The sequence below is a fragment of the Typopeltis vanoorti genome, chromosome 3, assembly GCF_054136105.1.
Source record: "Typopeltis vanoorti isolate ZY-2024b chromosome 3, IOZ_Tvanoo_1.0, whole genome shotgun sequence".
In the NCBI taxonomy this organism is placed as follows: domain Eukaryota; kingdom Metazoa; phylum Arthropoda; class Arachnida; order Uropygi; family Thelyphonidae; genus Typopeltis; species Typopeltis vanoorti.
In genome coordinates this window covers 113,858,093-113,875,172 of record NC_143551.1, presented here as the reverse complement: position 1 = coordinate 113,875,172, position 17,080 = coordinate 113,858,093, and the positions used below count along the sequence as shown (strand labels likewise).

At 34.2% G+C, this 17,080-nt stretch overlaps 1 protein-coding gene across 2 annotated transcripts in view; it reads right to left on the bottom strand.

The window, feature by feature from the left end:
- Positions 1-17,080, bottom strand: part of ScsbetaG (Succinyl-coenzyme A synthetase beta subunit, GDP-forming) — a 260,513-nt gene that overhangs the window by 142,147 nt on the left and 101,286 nt on the right. For both annotated transcript variants that reach the window (XR_016550662.1, XM_090415888.1), the window contains exons 6-7: positions 16,858-16,947; positions 11,490-11,586 (exon numbers count right to left, since the gene is read on the bottom strand). Coding sequence is in view for 1 of the 2 variants with exons in the window: in XM_090415888.1 (XP_090272014.1) it covers positions 11,490-11,586; positions 16,858-16,947 (187 nt within the window). In the remaining variant the exon portion in view is untranslated. The remainder of the gene's footprint in view (positions 1-11,489; positions 11,587-16,857; positions 16,948-17,080) is intronic.

The following is a 17,080-nucleotide window of genomic DNA, read 5'->3' as shown; positions in this document are numbered from 1 at the left end:
AAAGAAAAGGAAAAAACACTAGAAAAATTTCCAAACATCTTTTCCTAATCAAAAATCATTTTTTTTATTTATGTTGTGTGCTACTTATGAATTAGCGATCACTGCAGATGCTCAGTTATAGGTCGTATGCGATGTGTAGTGTGTATTCGGAAAATGTCTACTCAACTCGGCCCCCCCCCCCCCCCCCAAAGGTTAAATCCTGAGTGCTCGGCCCCCTCCAAGATTAAATCCTGAGTGCGCCACTGCACGAGACAATTGGATATTTGTTTAGCTCCGTATTATGAACTTAATAAAAAATTGCAGGATAGTGGTAAGCAAGATTTTATTACTGACTTCTTGATAACTAAACCAACCGAAGTATGCAATGAGAATTATACAAATAATGTCCAAGAGATTTCAAGTGATGACGACGTCCGGCCACTCATAAATAAAGAACATCTACGAAATGTTAGTTTTGAAGAGAGTGATGATGATTAAAATATACACTTTATTTTATTTTGCTTAAAACATTTATGTATTACGTGCAATGAAGTTTACGTACAATTTATATTTTTTTATAATTTTATACTATGTATTTGTTTCATAGTTTATTTGTTTTCTTAACTTACATGAATTATCTGAATTAAATAAATTTTTTTTTTGTTGGATGTCATTGTTTATATAATCTTAAAAAAAAAACGATTTCTGAACCTAACCTTACTTTTTCTATGTGATCTGAGTCTCGCATGACGCGATTTATATAACACGGCATTTTTGTGGAACCCAACATCCGCGTTATATGCGGGTTACCTGCATATATATATATGTTAAAAATACCAAGTAATTTTATAACCTTGGTTTTAATCCTTTTTCCCAAGTAAGCAAATAGACAAGTAAGTCAAGTTTGCACCTGAATGTGGTTCTAGACTTATGGTGGTGGTGGTGCAACACTAAGGCAACTCGTGGTAAAGATGAATTAAGTTCTGATCACTTTCCTTAGTATTTCCCATAAATGTACAACACATCTCCTAGGAGATGTATGATGTTATATATTATGGGTGGGGGTCACCATCCAGACCAGTTTCAACCTTTATTGAGGTCTCATCAGTGAGTAGGCAGCCCTGAAATAATAAGGTCAAAGCACCTTGTGGCAACTTGCATAGGTAAAATCGATAAGTTCTGTATTACTTAAACCTTGGCATTCCAGGGTCTGCCTACTCACTGATGAGACCTCAATAAAAGTTGAAACCGGTCTGGGTAGTGACCCCACCCATAATGTATAACATCATACATCTCCTAGGAGATGTGTTGTACATTTATGGGAAATACTAAGGAAAGTGATCGCAACTTAATCCATCTTTACCACAAGTTGCCTTGGTGTCGCACCACCACCATAAGTCTTGAACCACGTTCAGGCGCAAACTTGACTTACTTACCTGTTTGCTTACTTGGGAAAAAGGATTATAACCAAGGTTGATTCTCGTAGATAGGCTTATACATTGGTTATGCATTTCTAAATAACTTAGGGAATTGAAACAATGTAGATACGAATATAAATTAAATAATACTTTAATAGATATTTCCGATATTTCGGCAATGTCTCATTGCCATTTTCTAAAGGAACTTACAGAAAGGCAGGAGCACACAGGCCCTAACAATACAGTAACTGGAAATGAAGATATGAAGCTATCTTTCTCCTATAAGTCCTGATGGTGCCCTCTGGTGGGCAAGTAGGCATTCTTGGCCGTTGGGCTGAAGGTCTGCTGATGTATGCCTCCCAAATTTGGGGCAGTCGCATACAACCAAATTTGTTGAGGTTTGGAGAGTTTCTTAGGGCAGAGGCTGATTCCATAAATAATCTTTCAAATTTATATTTGCTCCGGTGTATTATTTTTGCTTTCTTCCACCGTATTCTGTGGCGAGTATCCAGAGCATGGTCTGCAAGACCAGAATGGCTATATTTGTAAAACCGGATGTAGTCCTTGTGTTCAGAAATTCTGATATTCGCTGTCCTGCCTGTTTGGCCAAAGTATGACAGTTTACAACTGCAAGGGACCTGGTATACACCAGGTAGGTCTAGGGGAAGTGGTTGGTCTTTGGTAGAGCAGATAAGGGATGCCAATTTTCTGTAAGGTCTGTAACAGGAGGTGAGGTCATGTTTTTTTAGAATTTTGGTAATTTTTTCCGAGGTGCCTCGGATGTAGGGAATGATGATGGATTTAGAGTAATCTTTTTTGTGGAGGGGGGAGGAGGGGGGCTGTGGTTTGTAGGTTTTAATATTTTTTGGATTTTTTCGGGGGGGGGGGGGGGTAGCCATTGGCTGAGAAAGTGTTTAGGATGTGATTTAGTTCAGTGTTAAGGGCTATGTCGTTAGAACAGATTATTTTAGCCCTGTTGTATAGTGTTTTTACCACTCCATATTGTTGTGAGGGGGGGGGGGGGTGAGATTGTTGGTGGATGTATCTGCCTGTATGGGTGGGTTTTCTGTAAACTGAGAAAACCAAAGTTCCATCAGGCTGGCGGGTGACTAGTGTGTCTAGGAAGGGGAGGCAGTTGTTTTCCTCTTTTTCCAGGGTGAACTTGATTCTGGCGTGTTGGTTGTTTAAGTGTGTGAGGAAGGAGAGGAGTGTTTCAGAGCCATGTGGCCAAATAGCGAACACATCATCAACGTAGCGAAGCCATATGGTTGGTTTTTGTGGGGCAGAGGCTAAGGCTTTTTCCTCAAAAGTCTCCATAAAGAAATTGGCTAAGGGTGGGGAGAGTGGTGAGCCCATGGCTGTCCCCTCTATTTGTTTGTAGAATTTTCCCTGCCAAACGAAATAGCCTGAGTTCATTGTGAACTGAAATAGGGCTGAGATATCGGGAGAAAATTTAGCTTGGATTAGCTCTAAAGTTTCCTTGAGTGGGACATTGGTGAATAAGGAGGAGACGTCGAAGCTGACCATTATGTCACTATGTTGGAGTGTAAGGTTTTCTATGCTGGCTTTGAAGTGGGCTGAGTTTTTTATGTGTGATGGTGTGTTGCCAGTATAGTGTGTGAGCTCTTTGGCCAAATATTTAGCTAATTTGTATGTGGGGGAATCAATGCCATCCACTATGGGACGTAATGGCACATTTTCTTTATGTATTTTTGGGAGTCCGTAAATACGGGGGGGTATAGAGTTAAACGGTTTTAATCTGTTGGTAACTTCTACAGGCCAAGAAGTAACTTTCTTAAGGAGGCTGTGAAGTTTCCTAATTTGTGAGTTGGTGGGATTGTAATTGATAGGGAGGTAAGTAGCCCGATCTAATAGGAGAGCATTCAGCTTACCTTTGTAGTCCTTTTGGTTAAGTACTACAGTTGCATTTCCTTTATCCGCTTTGGTGATAACTAATTCTTTATTATTTCTCAATTCCTGTAGGGCTTCAAATTCCTTGTTGGATATATTGGTTTTGGGTGGTTTTGCTATGGAAAGGACACAAGCTACATCCAGTCTTACACTGTTGGCGATTTGATGTGGAAGGTGGCAGATTCCTCTTTCAATCTGGATCATGATTTCCTCACTTGGTATTTTTTTGGGAGCAATGGCGAAGTTGTGGCCATGTGAAAGCACGTTGAGAGCTTCAGGCTTCAGGGTGACTGAAGAAAGGTTGATTACGGTGTTGGTAGCAAGTTCTGGATTGACGGTGGAATTCTTTTTTATTAATTTGTCGAATTTCTTCATCTGTCGGCTTCGTATCTTTTCAAACTCTTTGTCTGCGGAGGTACACGAGACGTCATGTAAAATTGTCCACAGTTCTTGATTCAAAGTGCACGAAAGTTCCTCTTCGAGGGCACGAATAGCTTCGTTAATTTTGGCTAAGCCTAACCGCGTGGCGGTGATTTGTTCGCGTAGTAACGCGTAGCTAGCGCGGTTGTATATACGGAGCGCTTTTTGCGAAACAAAACGGTGCTTCAATTTCACACAGTTCGGGATTGTAAAACCGGATGTAGTCCTTGTGTTCAGAAATTCTGATATTCGCTGTCCTGCCTGTTTGGCCAAAGTACGGCCAAAGGTTTTACAAATATAGCCATTCTGGTCTTGCAGACCATGCTCTGGATACTCGCCACAGAATACGGTGGAAGAAAGCAAAAATAATACACCGGAGCAAATATAAATTTGAAAGATTATTTATGGAATCAGCCTCTGCCCTAAGAAACTCTCCAAACCTCAACAAATTTGGTTGTATGCGACTGCCCCAAATTTGGGAGGCATACATCAGCAGACCTTCAGCCCAACGGCCAAGAATGCCTACTTAGCCCACCAGAGGGCACCATCAGGACTTATAGGAGAAAGATAGCTTCATATCTTCATTTCCAGTTACTGTATTGTTAGGGCCTGTGTGCTCCTGCCTTTCTGTAAGTTCCTTTAGAAAATGGCAATGAGACATTGCCGAAATATCGGAAATATCTATTAAAGTATTATTTAATTTATATTCGTATCTACGTTGTTTCAATTCCCTAAGTTATTTAGAAAAGATATAACCAAGGTTATAAAATTACTTGGTATTTTTAACATATATTATACCCACGTTAAAAATCTTTTCACTTATATATATATATATATATATATATATATATATATATAATTTGTACATTTTTTGTACATCAAAACTTAATAAGGTTATAAACTAATAACATTATTAAGTCACAAATATAAATTATTTACCAGAATTATACAACACAGAATTAAAGCAACTTATAAGCAACATTTAGGAGAAGAGCAAATGGGATTTAGGAGAGAGAGAGATCTACAACTGATGCAATCTATACTCTTTCACAGTTAGCTGAATTAATGTGGAAAAAAAAAAAAAAAAAAAAAAAAACCAGAAATCTTTCCTGTTGTTTCATAGGCTTTAAGCAAGCATTTGGGTCAATAAGCAAAAATAACTTGCTTGAAATTTTAGAATAAAAAATAAGAGGAAAAAATAGTCAATCTCATCTTCCAACACTATAAAAATATATGGCAATAATAAAATTTTGAGCCATTGAAACTTCTGAAATACCAGTGGAAAGAGGTGTCATGCAGTGATGTATGCTTTCAAAATATTTGTTTAACCTGTGCAAGGAAGAACTAGTAAAAGAGTCTATTCCAGAAAACATGGGAATAACTATGAACAGACAAAATTTACATCATATAAAATATGTAGATAATATAGCATTATTTACAAATAATAAAGTAAACTTAAGTACATGATTGAAAACCTACATAAAGATTGCAATGCAGATAAATTTTAGTAAACCAAAAACAATGGCAATAGGCAGAAATGGAAAAGAGCTTAACTTAGAAGTGGAAGGAAATAAAATGGAACAGGTTAAAAAATTCAATTACTTAGGCACACCGATCCCAGATAGACTAAATTATGAAAAAACTATTAAACACTGAATAAATCTAGGACAAACTTAAATCATCATCGATTTCCTGATATGGAACCCCAAGAGGCGTTCAGATTACTATGACAGCACTACATGATTACATTTAAATTGTTATTAATCTCCTATCAACAATTTTCCTCTAAATCAATCTATTACTTGTGAACACTCCAATATTGGCATATCTAACATTTCATGCTTCTAAGGCACTTCTGATTGAATCAATTCACCTAGACCTTGGCCTTCTTCTGGGTCTCTTTCCTACCATCTTGGCATCAAACATCTCTTTTACTAACCTTTCCTCACCCATTCTATTTAATTGGCCTTAGATTAGCTCTGCTGATATATTCTTGAATGCTAATAATGTCAAGTTCCTTTCTAATATCTTAATTTTTAATATTAATCTGCCATTAATGCCATTGGTTCACTACCCTAATTTTTCTCAGAACCCTCATATCTCTGGTCTTTGATCAAGTGTTTTATTTCTAACCCAACACTCTCAGATCCATAACTTAAAACTGGTTTGAACACGATCTTGTATACTGCTAGTTTGGTGTTTTGGCTAATTTCTCTCTTATTCCATATAAATTTATTCAGTTGGCTACCATATCACCTTTGCTTATTCTGTTGTCTATTTCTAAATGTAACCTGCCATCTTCACTAAAAACCATACCAAAAAAAGACTAAATATTTTACTTGTTTTATAGGATCTCCATTCAGAATGCAGCTGAAGTTTTCTATGCTCCTGCCTATTTTCATAGTTTCTGTCTTTTTATTGCTGATTTTCATGTCAATTTGTTACAGTTGTTATTCAATTTAGTTAGAGAATCCTGGAGACAGACTTTCTACAGATGTTGCTACAGTACAACATCATCTGCATAAAGCAAAGAGCTAAGTTGGACATCTCCAATTCTCATATCAGGCCTAATGTCACTTTCCTTCATAATGTGATCCATATAAATGATGAATAAGAGAAGAGATAATGTGCATCCTTGTCATACCCCCCTCATTTTACATCAAGCTATCTTCCTATATTTCCTTCAATTCTAACTGCTGACTGACAGCTTACATATAACCTATGTACAGTCAACCCTCCTATAACGCGATTAATTTGTACCGCGTTATATGGAAACCATGTTATAAGAAACTCAGATTTAACGTGCAAACCAGGTTAATTCGTGCCGCGTTATATGAAAACTGTATACCGCGTTATGTGGAAACCGCGGTATAAGAAACTCAGAATTAGTACGAATCAGATTGATTCGTACCGCGTTATATGGGAACTGCGTTGAGTGAAACTCGGAAGTAAGTAAAATCACTTGTTAATCAGTTTGATTCGTTCTGCGTTGTATGAAAATTGCATTCTCAGAGCGTCAAGTTACGGTGCATACGGTTGTGGAAAAAATTTTACAAACACAAAAGGCAAGATAATATGTTAAGTACAATAAAATTATCTTTATTGAATCAAAGAGTTCATACAAGGAAATGATAAAAAAAATCAAACTAAAACTAAACTAAACTAAAAAACTGTTTTCCAACAAAACCAAGAAAATTATGTAAAATTGCGTAACATAATTTCATGTGTATTGAACGCTTTTAACACTCATCCTCGCTTTCAAATATGAGTGGCCTAACTCTTCGTCTTTTAATGGGACAAATGTCTTCCTCACTTGACAAATCTTCATGTTGATTTTCAATCGTAGCTTTTTTTTCTAACTGTACTAAAACCTCTCTATAAGGAGCTAAGCAGTTTCTTAACTCTCTTTTAAATGTTGCGCTGCACACCATTGAATGATCAGTTTGAGCGAAATGAAGTTCTAATTCTTTAGCCAAATTTAGCCCTTTTTTCACATCATATAAATTGAGATTTGGCACCCATTCGTTTTTCATATTTTCGTCTACCAATGCATTTGAGGTAGATGCATCAACTAATTCCATCAATTCTTCCTCATCTAAGGTTTCTTCCTGAAGTAGTTCTTCTACATCTTGATGGTTTAATGCAAATCCTTCGCCGCTTAAACGAGAAGCAATGTTTACTATTTCTGCAACTGGGAGTGAAATATCATTTCTTGCTTGAACCATTTGAGGCAAAAGAGGTTTCCAACATGTATAAAGTGTTGGTGGTTTAATTTCCGCGCAAGCTGATGACACGGTTCTAATACAATCTAAAATAGAGAATTCCTTCCACGCTTGAATAAGAGTTTTATTTTCATCATTTTCTAATCTGTCGAAAATGGTTTGGAAAAATCGGTGTGTGTAGTACATTTTGAAAGTTTGAATGACTCCTTGGTCCAAAGGTTGTATTAATGACGTGCAGTTAGGAGGAAGGAAAACAATTTTTACATTTGGATGATCCAGTTCCTTGTTGTGGCAACCAGCGTTATCAAGAACCAATAAAACTTTAAAATACAAATTTTTTTTTTTATCGTATAGTTTTCCACCGTCAGGATAAAACAATTATAAAACCAATCCTTAAATAAATCTTGAGTCATCCAAGCTGTTTTATTAGATCGCCAGAATATAGGCAATTGGGTCTTATTAATGTTTTTCATTACATGAGGAGTTGAAGAATGATTTATTATTATTGGTTTTATCATCAGATTCCCTGATAGACTGCTGCACATATGAAGAGTGATACGTTGTTTTGAAGGTTTAAACCCCAGAGCAGGGCTTTCATTCTTCGAAATGAAGGTTCTAGATGGTAGTTTTTTCCAGTATAATGCCGTCTCATCGGCATTAAAAATCTGATCAGGCATATAAAAATTTAACACATAGATAAATTCATGCTATAGAGAATCTTCTTAAACCAATTAAGTTGATGGAATGTTGTTGAACGGAAACCGCGTTATAGGAGGGCTGTCGCAATTTTGGCTCTGCGTTATATGGAAACCGTGTTATAAGAGTACCACGTTGTAGGAGGGTTGACTGTATTGCTCTGTATAATGTTTAATTCACCCTATACAATCATAGTGTTTTGAAAAGTTTTTTTCTGGGTACCTTTGTCATATGCTTTTTCCAGATCTACAAAACTTAAGTACAGATCCTTGTCATATTCCCACGATTTCTCAACTGTTTGTCTTAAAGTGAAAATTTGATCTTGACAACCTCCATTTAGCCTGAACCCAGCTTGTTCTTCTCCAAGTTTCTCATCCACAATCTTTCTCAACCTCTTTTCAAGTATGCTTGCATAAATCTTACCTGGAACACTTAGTAGAGAAATTCCTCTGTAATTCTCACATTCAGCTTTATTTTTTGTTTTTATAGATGGGTAATATGAGATCTCTACTCCAATCATCGTGAATTAGACCTTCTGACCAGGCCCTTGACTTATGCAATACGGCCACTGCAAAACTTTTATATTTCCATACTTAAGCATTTCTGGTCGAATATCATCTACTCCAACTGCCTTTCCACATTTCAAGTTTTTGATGGCTTTTTTCTACCTCAAGTAATGATATGTGCTCCTCTTTGCATTCCTCTTGAAAATTTTCTAGTACATTTCTGTCATGGATTGGTTTGTTTCAGTCTATCAAAGTAATTATTCCAGACATCCAAGGATATCCTTATCTTCAGTTCTCAAATCACCTTTATCATCTGTGGTTCCTTTTATATTCTTTCCTCCATTCTAAGCTTCTTTAATCGCCTCCAGAACATTTTATCACCTTCGTTATATTTATTTTCCATATACTAACCAAAATCTTCCCATGACTTTTGTTTAGCTACTATTACACATAGCTTTGCTCTCTTATATTTTTCTCTGTATTCTTTTATTGTATCTGCTGACTTATTTGCTAGGAATTATGGTATACTTTCTTCTTACCAAACTTATAAATATATGGAAAAATACACATCGCATCTCTCCAAAGGATATATAGTTCAGGTACATCAAGGTATATAGTTCAGTAGTGCTACCCACTGACTTGTTTACAAAGCCTGTCAAAGATTATTGACAGGCTTTGTAAACAAGTGTTTGAGAAAAATAAATAAAACATCGTGGAATAAAATAAAAACCAATCAGGAGATCAGAAAAGAATTACACTACAATATTTCAATAATAACAAGAATCAGAGAAAAACAGTTACAGTGATATGGGCACGTGAAAAGATAGCCTAATAACAGGTTTCCTCACATTCTCTAAATTGGAAGAGCAGATGAAAAGAAACCACTGGGAAGACCTAGTAGAAAATGGGTGGAAAACATCAAGAGTATAAGTGGTCTGAATTATTACAGAAGTTTAAATAACTTGGCTGTCAATAAGCTAGACTGGAAAGTTATTGTTCATGGTAACCTCAACCCACCTTAGGCAGATGAAGAAGATGATGATGAGTCTTGGGGAAGGCTGTTCCAAAGCATAGGGGTAAATAGATTAAAAGTGAAGGATGAAAAGTTGGTTTGAAAATTTTGAATTGGAATCGTGTATGGATGTTGACCTGCAGATGCTTGTGCACTTACATGTTCAGAAAGTGGAGAAAAGGTGGTGTCCAGTTAGGTGGAACAGTGCCTATTACAATAAGTATAGAAAATGGTCTGTAATTAAATGACTGAAGTGAATCTGCATGTGTATGAGTGAGAGAAAGGATGGGTGAGAGCAGGGAGATCATCTTTTAAGTGAATTGCCCTCTTCTGGACAGCATCAAGTTTGCATTCTGAGCATTGCAGTCTCTATGGAAGGTGATTTCACTGTTTTGGAAATTAGACTATTGAAAAATCTACATGCATTCACAGATACAAGAAGAAACATTTGCTAGAAATGAAATTACAATCTGTTGTTCATTCATAGTTAATCATGTGATATCATCATCAAATTCCTGATAAATCCCTCTCAGTGGGTTGGAGGATATTATGATAGTACTATATTAAAATGTTACACTATTACTAACTTCCTATTGATAACAATTTACTCCAAATTAATCTGTTATATCTGTTATAAGACTCCATTATTATCAGATCTTATATTTCTGTCATTTAAGATACTTCTTACTGTAGCAATCTACCTAGATCTTGGTCTTTCTCTGGGTCTGTATCCTGCCTTCCTGGAAAAAAGCACTCATTTTGGTAACCTTTCCTCTCCCATGAGCTGAAACTCTTATGCCATTATTTTCGGTATACACCACCACCACCACATAAATGAGTATTTGGATTAGCATATCTGTTTACATGCAGTACAGGTTAAATCGATGTCTTTCAATTTCGGCCTATCTTGCCTCTTTGATATGGCATTTGCCTTATTTAGAGAACTAACTCTGTTAGGTACTGACACTTTTGAAAAAATCTGATTGTTAAGTTCTAATGGATTTTATCAAACTGATTGTTCATTTCTAAGATTATTTTCTGTAGACATACAATTAATTTGAGAGCCTCAAATACTACTTCTTAAGGCTATCTGGTCATTTGAGAAACACCAACATGGAAAGATTTAGCAAAGAACACAGAGTGATGCAAACTGTAATTGCTTGCTACAGAGAAAAAAAATGCAGAAAAGAAAAGACAAATTAAGTTGGATGTAATATGTAAATTTTTAAAGAAGTCCACTCCTACTGTCATGTTATCCCCAGAAGATGAGTTTTCCACAGCTTCGAAAAATTATCCTTGCCCCACATTTTTCCAGATGATAATTTTACTTCTCTCAAATGTGCACAGTGTACATGAATGTTTCATTAGGTATTATAGTGCAGTACAGTGCTGTATACAGTAATTTTTTGTTTAAATTTTTACATTGCAGATACTATATATTAGTTATAAATCTACTCTCTATATATAAAAAGATAAGCCGAAATTTGAAACATTTTTATGTCACGTTTTTTGTCTTGCCAGCTTACCGGCTCTTACCAGCCCAGAACTCGGGGGGGGGGCTAGTACCGTTATATTTTTAAACTATATATTTTATTCCTTACAAATGCAGTGATTTTTAACTTATGATCTTTTCAACTTATGATGGGATTGCTGGAATAGAACCCTGTTGTAAGTCAAAGATTGATTGTAATTTTTTATGTTAGAGGAAATTTTCCTTTTCATAGAATTAATATATTTAAAAAATGATAAAACAATCCAAATTTTATTTCCTCTACACTTGTGAAAAAATCACAACAGTTTGAAAACATTGAACATGATTGCGTACCTCTACCATCAGGGGTTTCTCCAAATGGATTTACTTCTACTTGAGTAGCATCAACTCTCAAGAATAAATTGTACAAATTTTTGATTTCTTTAGCTGCCTAAACAAATGAAAAAGTTACAAAGTAGCATTAATATTATGCAAAATGCATGGTATGATGCATAATCTTGTGATTTCAGCTACTTAGCTTAGAAAACCAGTCAAACAGTTGAGTGATTTACAAATGGATGAACTTACAGATTAGAAATAACAAATCGCTCACTGATTACAAATAGTTAACTAGTTGATAAAAAAAAAAAAATGAACAACAGAACTGACATATTTTACTCTTTCTATATAGAAAAGGTGAATTATGCCAATCATTACCAATTTAAAATTGACACTTTTAAAATTGCAATTAGTTTTTTTTCTCTCTCCTTCACACACATACACATGCATGCACTTACTTAATCAATAAACTATAAGGAATTTTTAAGTTCATTATAATTTCATAAGGAAAGAAACATTTTTAGATAATTCACTAAACCACCACTAGTATAGATCATTTATTCTTTACAAGAGGCTACAGATAAACATTCAAGTTTTCAAAATTTATTCAAGTATATCACACAAAATGACTAAATATATAAAAATAATATTTTTAGATTCTATTGGAATATTCAAAATTAACAGATCTTATATGCATAATGCACTATATAAGTATAATCATTTAGGTGATTTGTATAATTGCTTTAGATCTATTACTCAGTGGCTATCCTCGAGCATGTTATCTAGGTAAGTATAGAAATATATCTAACCTCTTGCAATCATAATTTCAAAGCAATGTCACTCTTTATATACAACAAATCACTTGACCAATAAAAAGATATAACTGTTAATGAATAAAAACTTGTTTAAAATATTGAATAAAAATAGTGCTATGTACAACTAATTTATTATGAACTTATGGAACAGTCAAATAAATTGGCTATTTCATAATTAAAGAAACAGAAATTTCAATCAAATTTGTAATAAAACATTCATCCACATAGAAGATAAATACAAGGAAAATGTTCTAGATCACTCGAGTAATTATTTTGAAATGCTATTAAGGCTACTGTTATTCTGTCACAAGCAGTGACAGAATGACAGTAGAAAATATTCAAGAGGAATGCAAACAGAAGTGCATATTAACACTTAAGGAAGAAAAATCTATCAAAAGCTGGAAATGTGAAAAGGCAGCAACAGAGGTTATCAAGATCAGATTTTCACTTTAAGACAAATAGTTGAGAAATCTTTGAATATAACAAGGAACTGTATATTTAAGTTTTGTAGATCTGGAAAAGGCATACAACAAGGTGCTCAGAGAAAAGCTTTTCAAAACACCACAGTCATATGAGTATATGGAACATTATATATAGAGCAATACATAATGTTTATTTAATTGGAAGTCAACAGTAAGAACTGAAGCAAATATAGGATAGATGTTCTGATGTAAAATCAGGGTAAGACAATGGCACATACAATCTCCACTCCTATGCATCTATACAGATTGCATTACGAAAGAAAGTGGTATTAAATCTAATAATAGAATCAGAGATATCCAACTCAGCTCTTTGCTTTATGCAGATGATGTACTCTTAAACAAATCCAGTGCAAGTACATAGGATTCGCTAACTAAATTGTATAACAGCATTAAAATCAGCAATAAAAAGATCAACACTATGAAAATATGCAGGAACACAGAAAATTTCAACTGAATTCTAAATGGAGAACCTATAGAAGAAAGCAAAATATTTCAGCTATTTAGGCACAATTTTTAGTGAAGATGGAAACTGAATAAAATGTGGAAGTAAGCTTGTAGAAAAACGAGCTGGATTCAGAGCAAATAGAGCTTGTCAGAATCAGATTTTCACTTTAAGATGTAAACTAAGAAATAATGGGAACATATCAAGGATCTATATTTCAGATTTGTAAATCTGGAAAAGATAATCACATTTATATGATGTAAATGGGATATTATATCAAGCAATACTTGATATAATATTGCAATTATCTATATTTGATAATTGTAAGTCAGCAGTTAGACTGAAGGAGGCACAGGAATATGGTTTGATGTTAAATCAAGTGTGAAAGAAGGGTGTATATTATTTTCACTGTTATTCATTATCATCATCAATCTGGATCACATTATGAAAGAAAGTGGTATTAAGCCTGATATTGAAATTGGAGATGAGATGTTAATCTTAGCTCTTTACTTTATGTAGATGATGATGATGATGCTATACTTCGAAATAAATCTAGTACAGGTCTGCAAGAGTCCCTGACTAAACTAAATAACTGCTATGATAAATTTGGTATGAAAATCAGAAATAAAAAGACAAAGACAATGAAAACAGGCAGAAACATTGAAAACATCAATTGCAGCCTTAATGGACAACTTATAAAACAAGTAAAACATTTCAGTTATTTAGATACAGTTTTTAGTGAAGATAGCAAATTAAATATGGAAATAGACAACAGAATTAGCAAAACTGATATGGCAGGAAGTCAAATGAATATATAGAATAAAAGAGAAGTTAATCAAAACAATAAACTAGCAGTATACAGGACAAGGTTTAAAACAACTTTAACCCATAAGTTAAAAATGAGAAATAAAGCAGTTGATCCAAGACAAGAGACCACAGATATTAGAGTACCGAGAAAGATTATGGGAATGAACAAATGGCTTCTATGGCAGTATCATATTAAAAAATGAGGATAATAGGAAAGAATTTGACATTGGGAGCATTCAGAAATGTGTTAGCAGAGCTAATCTCATGTTTGTATGGTTACTTAAACAGAATGGGAGAGGAAAGGTTAGCAGAACAAGCATTATTTGCCAGGATGGCAGGAAAAAGATCCAGAGAAAGACCAAGATTTAGGTAGACTGATATAGTAAACAGTGCCTTAGAAGATGGAAATATAAGATTTGATAACATTAGCATTTTGATAGATAACAGAAGGGTCATGGTAAGGAGATATCTCAACAAATTCAGCTGCATGACTTGCCTTAAAATCTAGGAGACCACCATCACGATATCTTCAAAAAGTTTCCATTATTGCACCCACAGAAGAGCCAGTTAGGATTTTAGGATCATCCTTTCTTAACGCATGCTCAATGTAATTCTTTGTGCCTATGAAGATGCCCAGGCAAAATATTGGCATAATAATTTATTAACTAGATAAATTTAATCGGTATTTATTATGTGTAGATGGGTGTTTATTCCACTAAAGATCAACATGAGTGATAAGCATAAGTATCCATACCCGACAAGGGAGGAGTGTTTCATAGCTGATGCCAATTCCAAAAAAAAATCTCTTAGACCTATAACAATTTATATACAGAACAGCTGTCTTCATCAATTTAATCCTGTATGAATGAATATCCAGAACATGGTCTGCCAGTCTTAACTTGATGTACACATGATCATCAATGTAGTATTTTATATTTTCAAGGCATATGTTAACAGATTTATCAGATGTCCAAATTAGGCCAAGTTGTAGACACAAGAAACTTTATACACTCCAGAATGTGCAAGATGTGTGGTTTGAAAGTGGTACGTAGATAAGCATCTGTTAATCCATTAACATTCATTTTGAAATATATAAAAAGATCTGCAATTATATGCATGGCAAGTCAGGACTCTGATTATTTTTTCACATAGGATTAAATGAATAAAGACAACTATTATGCATAGAAGTTACTACAGGTCTGAAAGACTATTTTTGTATCAGTATCAGCTATTAAACACTCCCCTAACTTCAAGTATGGCTGAATTAATTTGCCAAAGATCTGGTAGACAGTCATTCATACACATTTAGCCTGACTTCACTAAATTCAGCTTTATTTTTATGGGACATTAGTTTCTGCTTTGATAGGATATTAGTTTCTATTCAGATGATAATTCTGAAGAGCTGATAAAGGGAAAGCTGTTGCAGTGACCAAACAGATCTGATAATAGGAAAATTACACTTCTTCTATGCAATATCCAGAGGTTATTTGTAATCTTACCAAGGACAAGATTACAGTTAAATATAAGAATACAGTTAAAAAAAAAAAAAATGGACTTACTATGGAAGGACTTCTCATTTTTATAGATGATTAAGTTCCACAAAGTGGTCTTCCACTTTGCTTTTCAGTTATAAGTAGCCAATAATGACATTTGCTTAGATGAATATGATAGTATCTTTTAGGAACAATCATATCATATTGGAAGTCATTCAATTTGAACGTGTTGAAAATGACAAGTTTAAGAACAATCTCTGAAAAGTCTGAAATGTTTTGGAGGACAAAGGAAAAGTCAAGGAAGGAAAGTATTTTTCCAGAGAAGCTACAATATTGTCAACTTCAAATTAATTGGAATGAAACCATCAATGGGAGCACAGTTGATTCTGGAATTAAAACATTAAGCATAGTCAGAAATATTTATATGACTTGCACATGTAGAGAAAATATAGAATTTCATTCAAAAACTCTGATATATATATATCATTCAGTATAACATGGACAATGTCAGGGAGAAAGACTGGTAATTATGTTCAAAAGATGAATCATTGGAGTAAGTCATGTAGCATGTACTTGTGTCTCTGTAGTTTCTGAATAAAATTCTGTATTTTTTTTTACATGTGTAAGCCATATAAGTATCTATAAATATGCCTAGTACATGTGTTCCCTTAAAACAGATGGAAATAAATGAAATGAAAAGCATGCAGACTTATATTTCAAAGGCGAGATTGTTGGAATCCACTTTCATTGAAGGCTGAATTAAACTAGGTTCAGTACAGTGGTGGCTGGTGAAATTTTAAGTGGGGGTACTGCCTATACAAAATAAAATTAAAAAAAAATTTTTTTTTCCTAATCAGTAACCAATTTATTAATAAATAAATCTACAGATTTATTTATTAATAAATTGGTCACTGATTAGGAAAAAAATATTTTTTTTAATTTTATTTTGTATAGGTAGCACCCCATTTAAAATTTCACCAGCCACCACTGTATGTACCAACAACAATGTTAATTTTAAGTCTACTGCTTGGTGACACTGTTTTCAGAGACAAGTATGTCTTTTCTGAATAAGGATATTGGGAAGGCTAACATGCTTACTATTTTTGTTAGTAGAAGATAAGAACTAAACTGCAGAAGGGTGCAAGACAATTCATTCCTCAAGTTCAACTGAAATAATCCAGTAATTAACTCTGTTTTGTTATTTTCTTAGTTCTCGGCCATGCATAAACATTATCAAATTAAGGAGATCAAATCAAAAATTTTATTGATTTAGAATGCAATACAGTTAAAAAAAAAGAAGAAAAAAAAAGAAAAAAAACTGTAGAAGATAAAATTACAACTTACTTGATCTAAGAGTGGTCCTTTGAACTGCAAGTTTTGAGCTAACTCTTGTGACTGCTGATCTGTGATACCTACTGCAATATCTATTGGTTCCTGAAATGAAAGGAAATACTTTTCTTTTTCTTAATAAGAATAATTAAAAAAACTGAACATATTAGTATAGGAAATCTTAATGTAGCTCCTAATATTAGAAAATCAGATGAAACCAGCAAGGCTTTTATGGTAA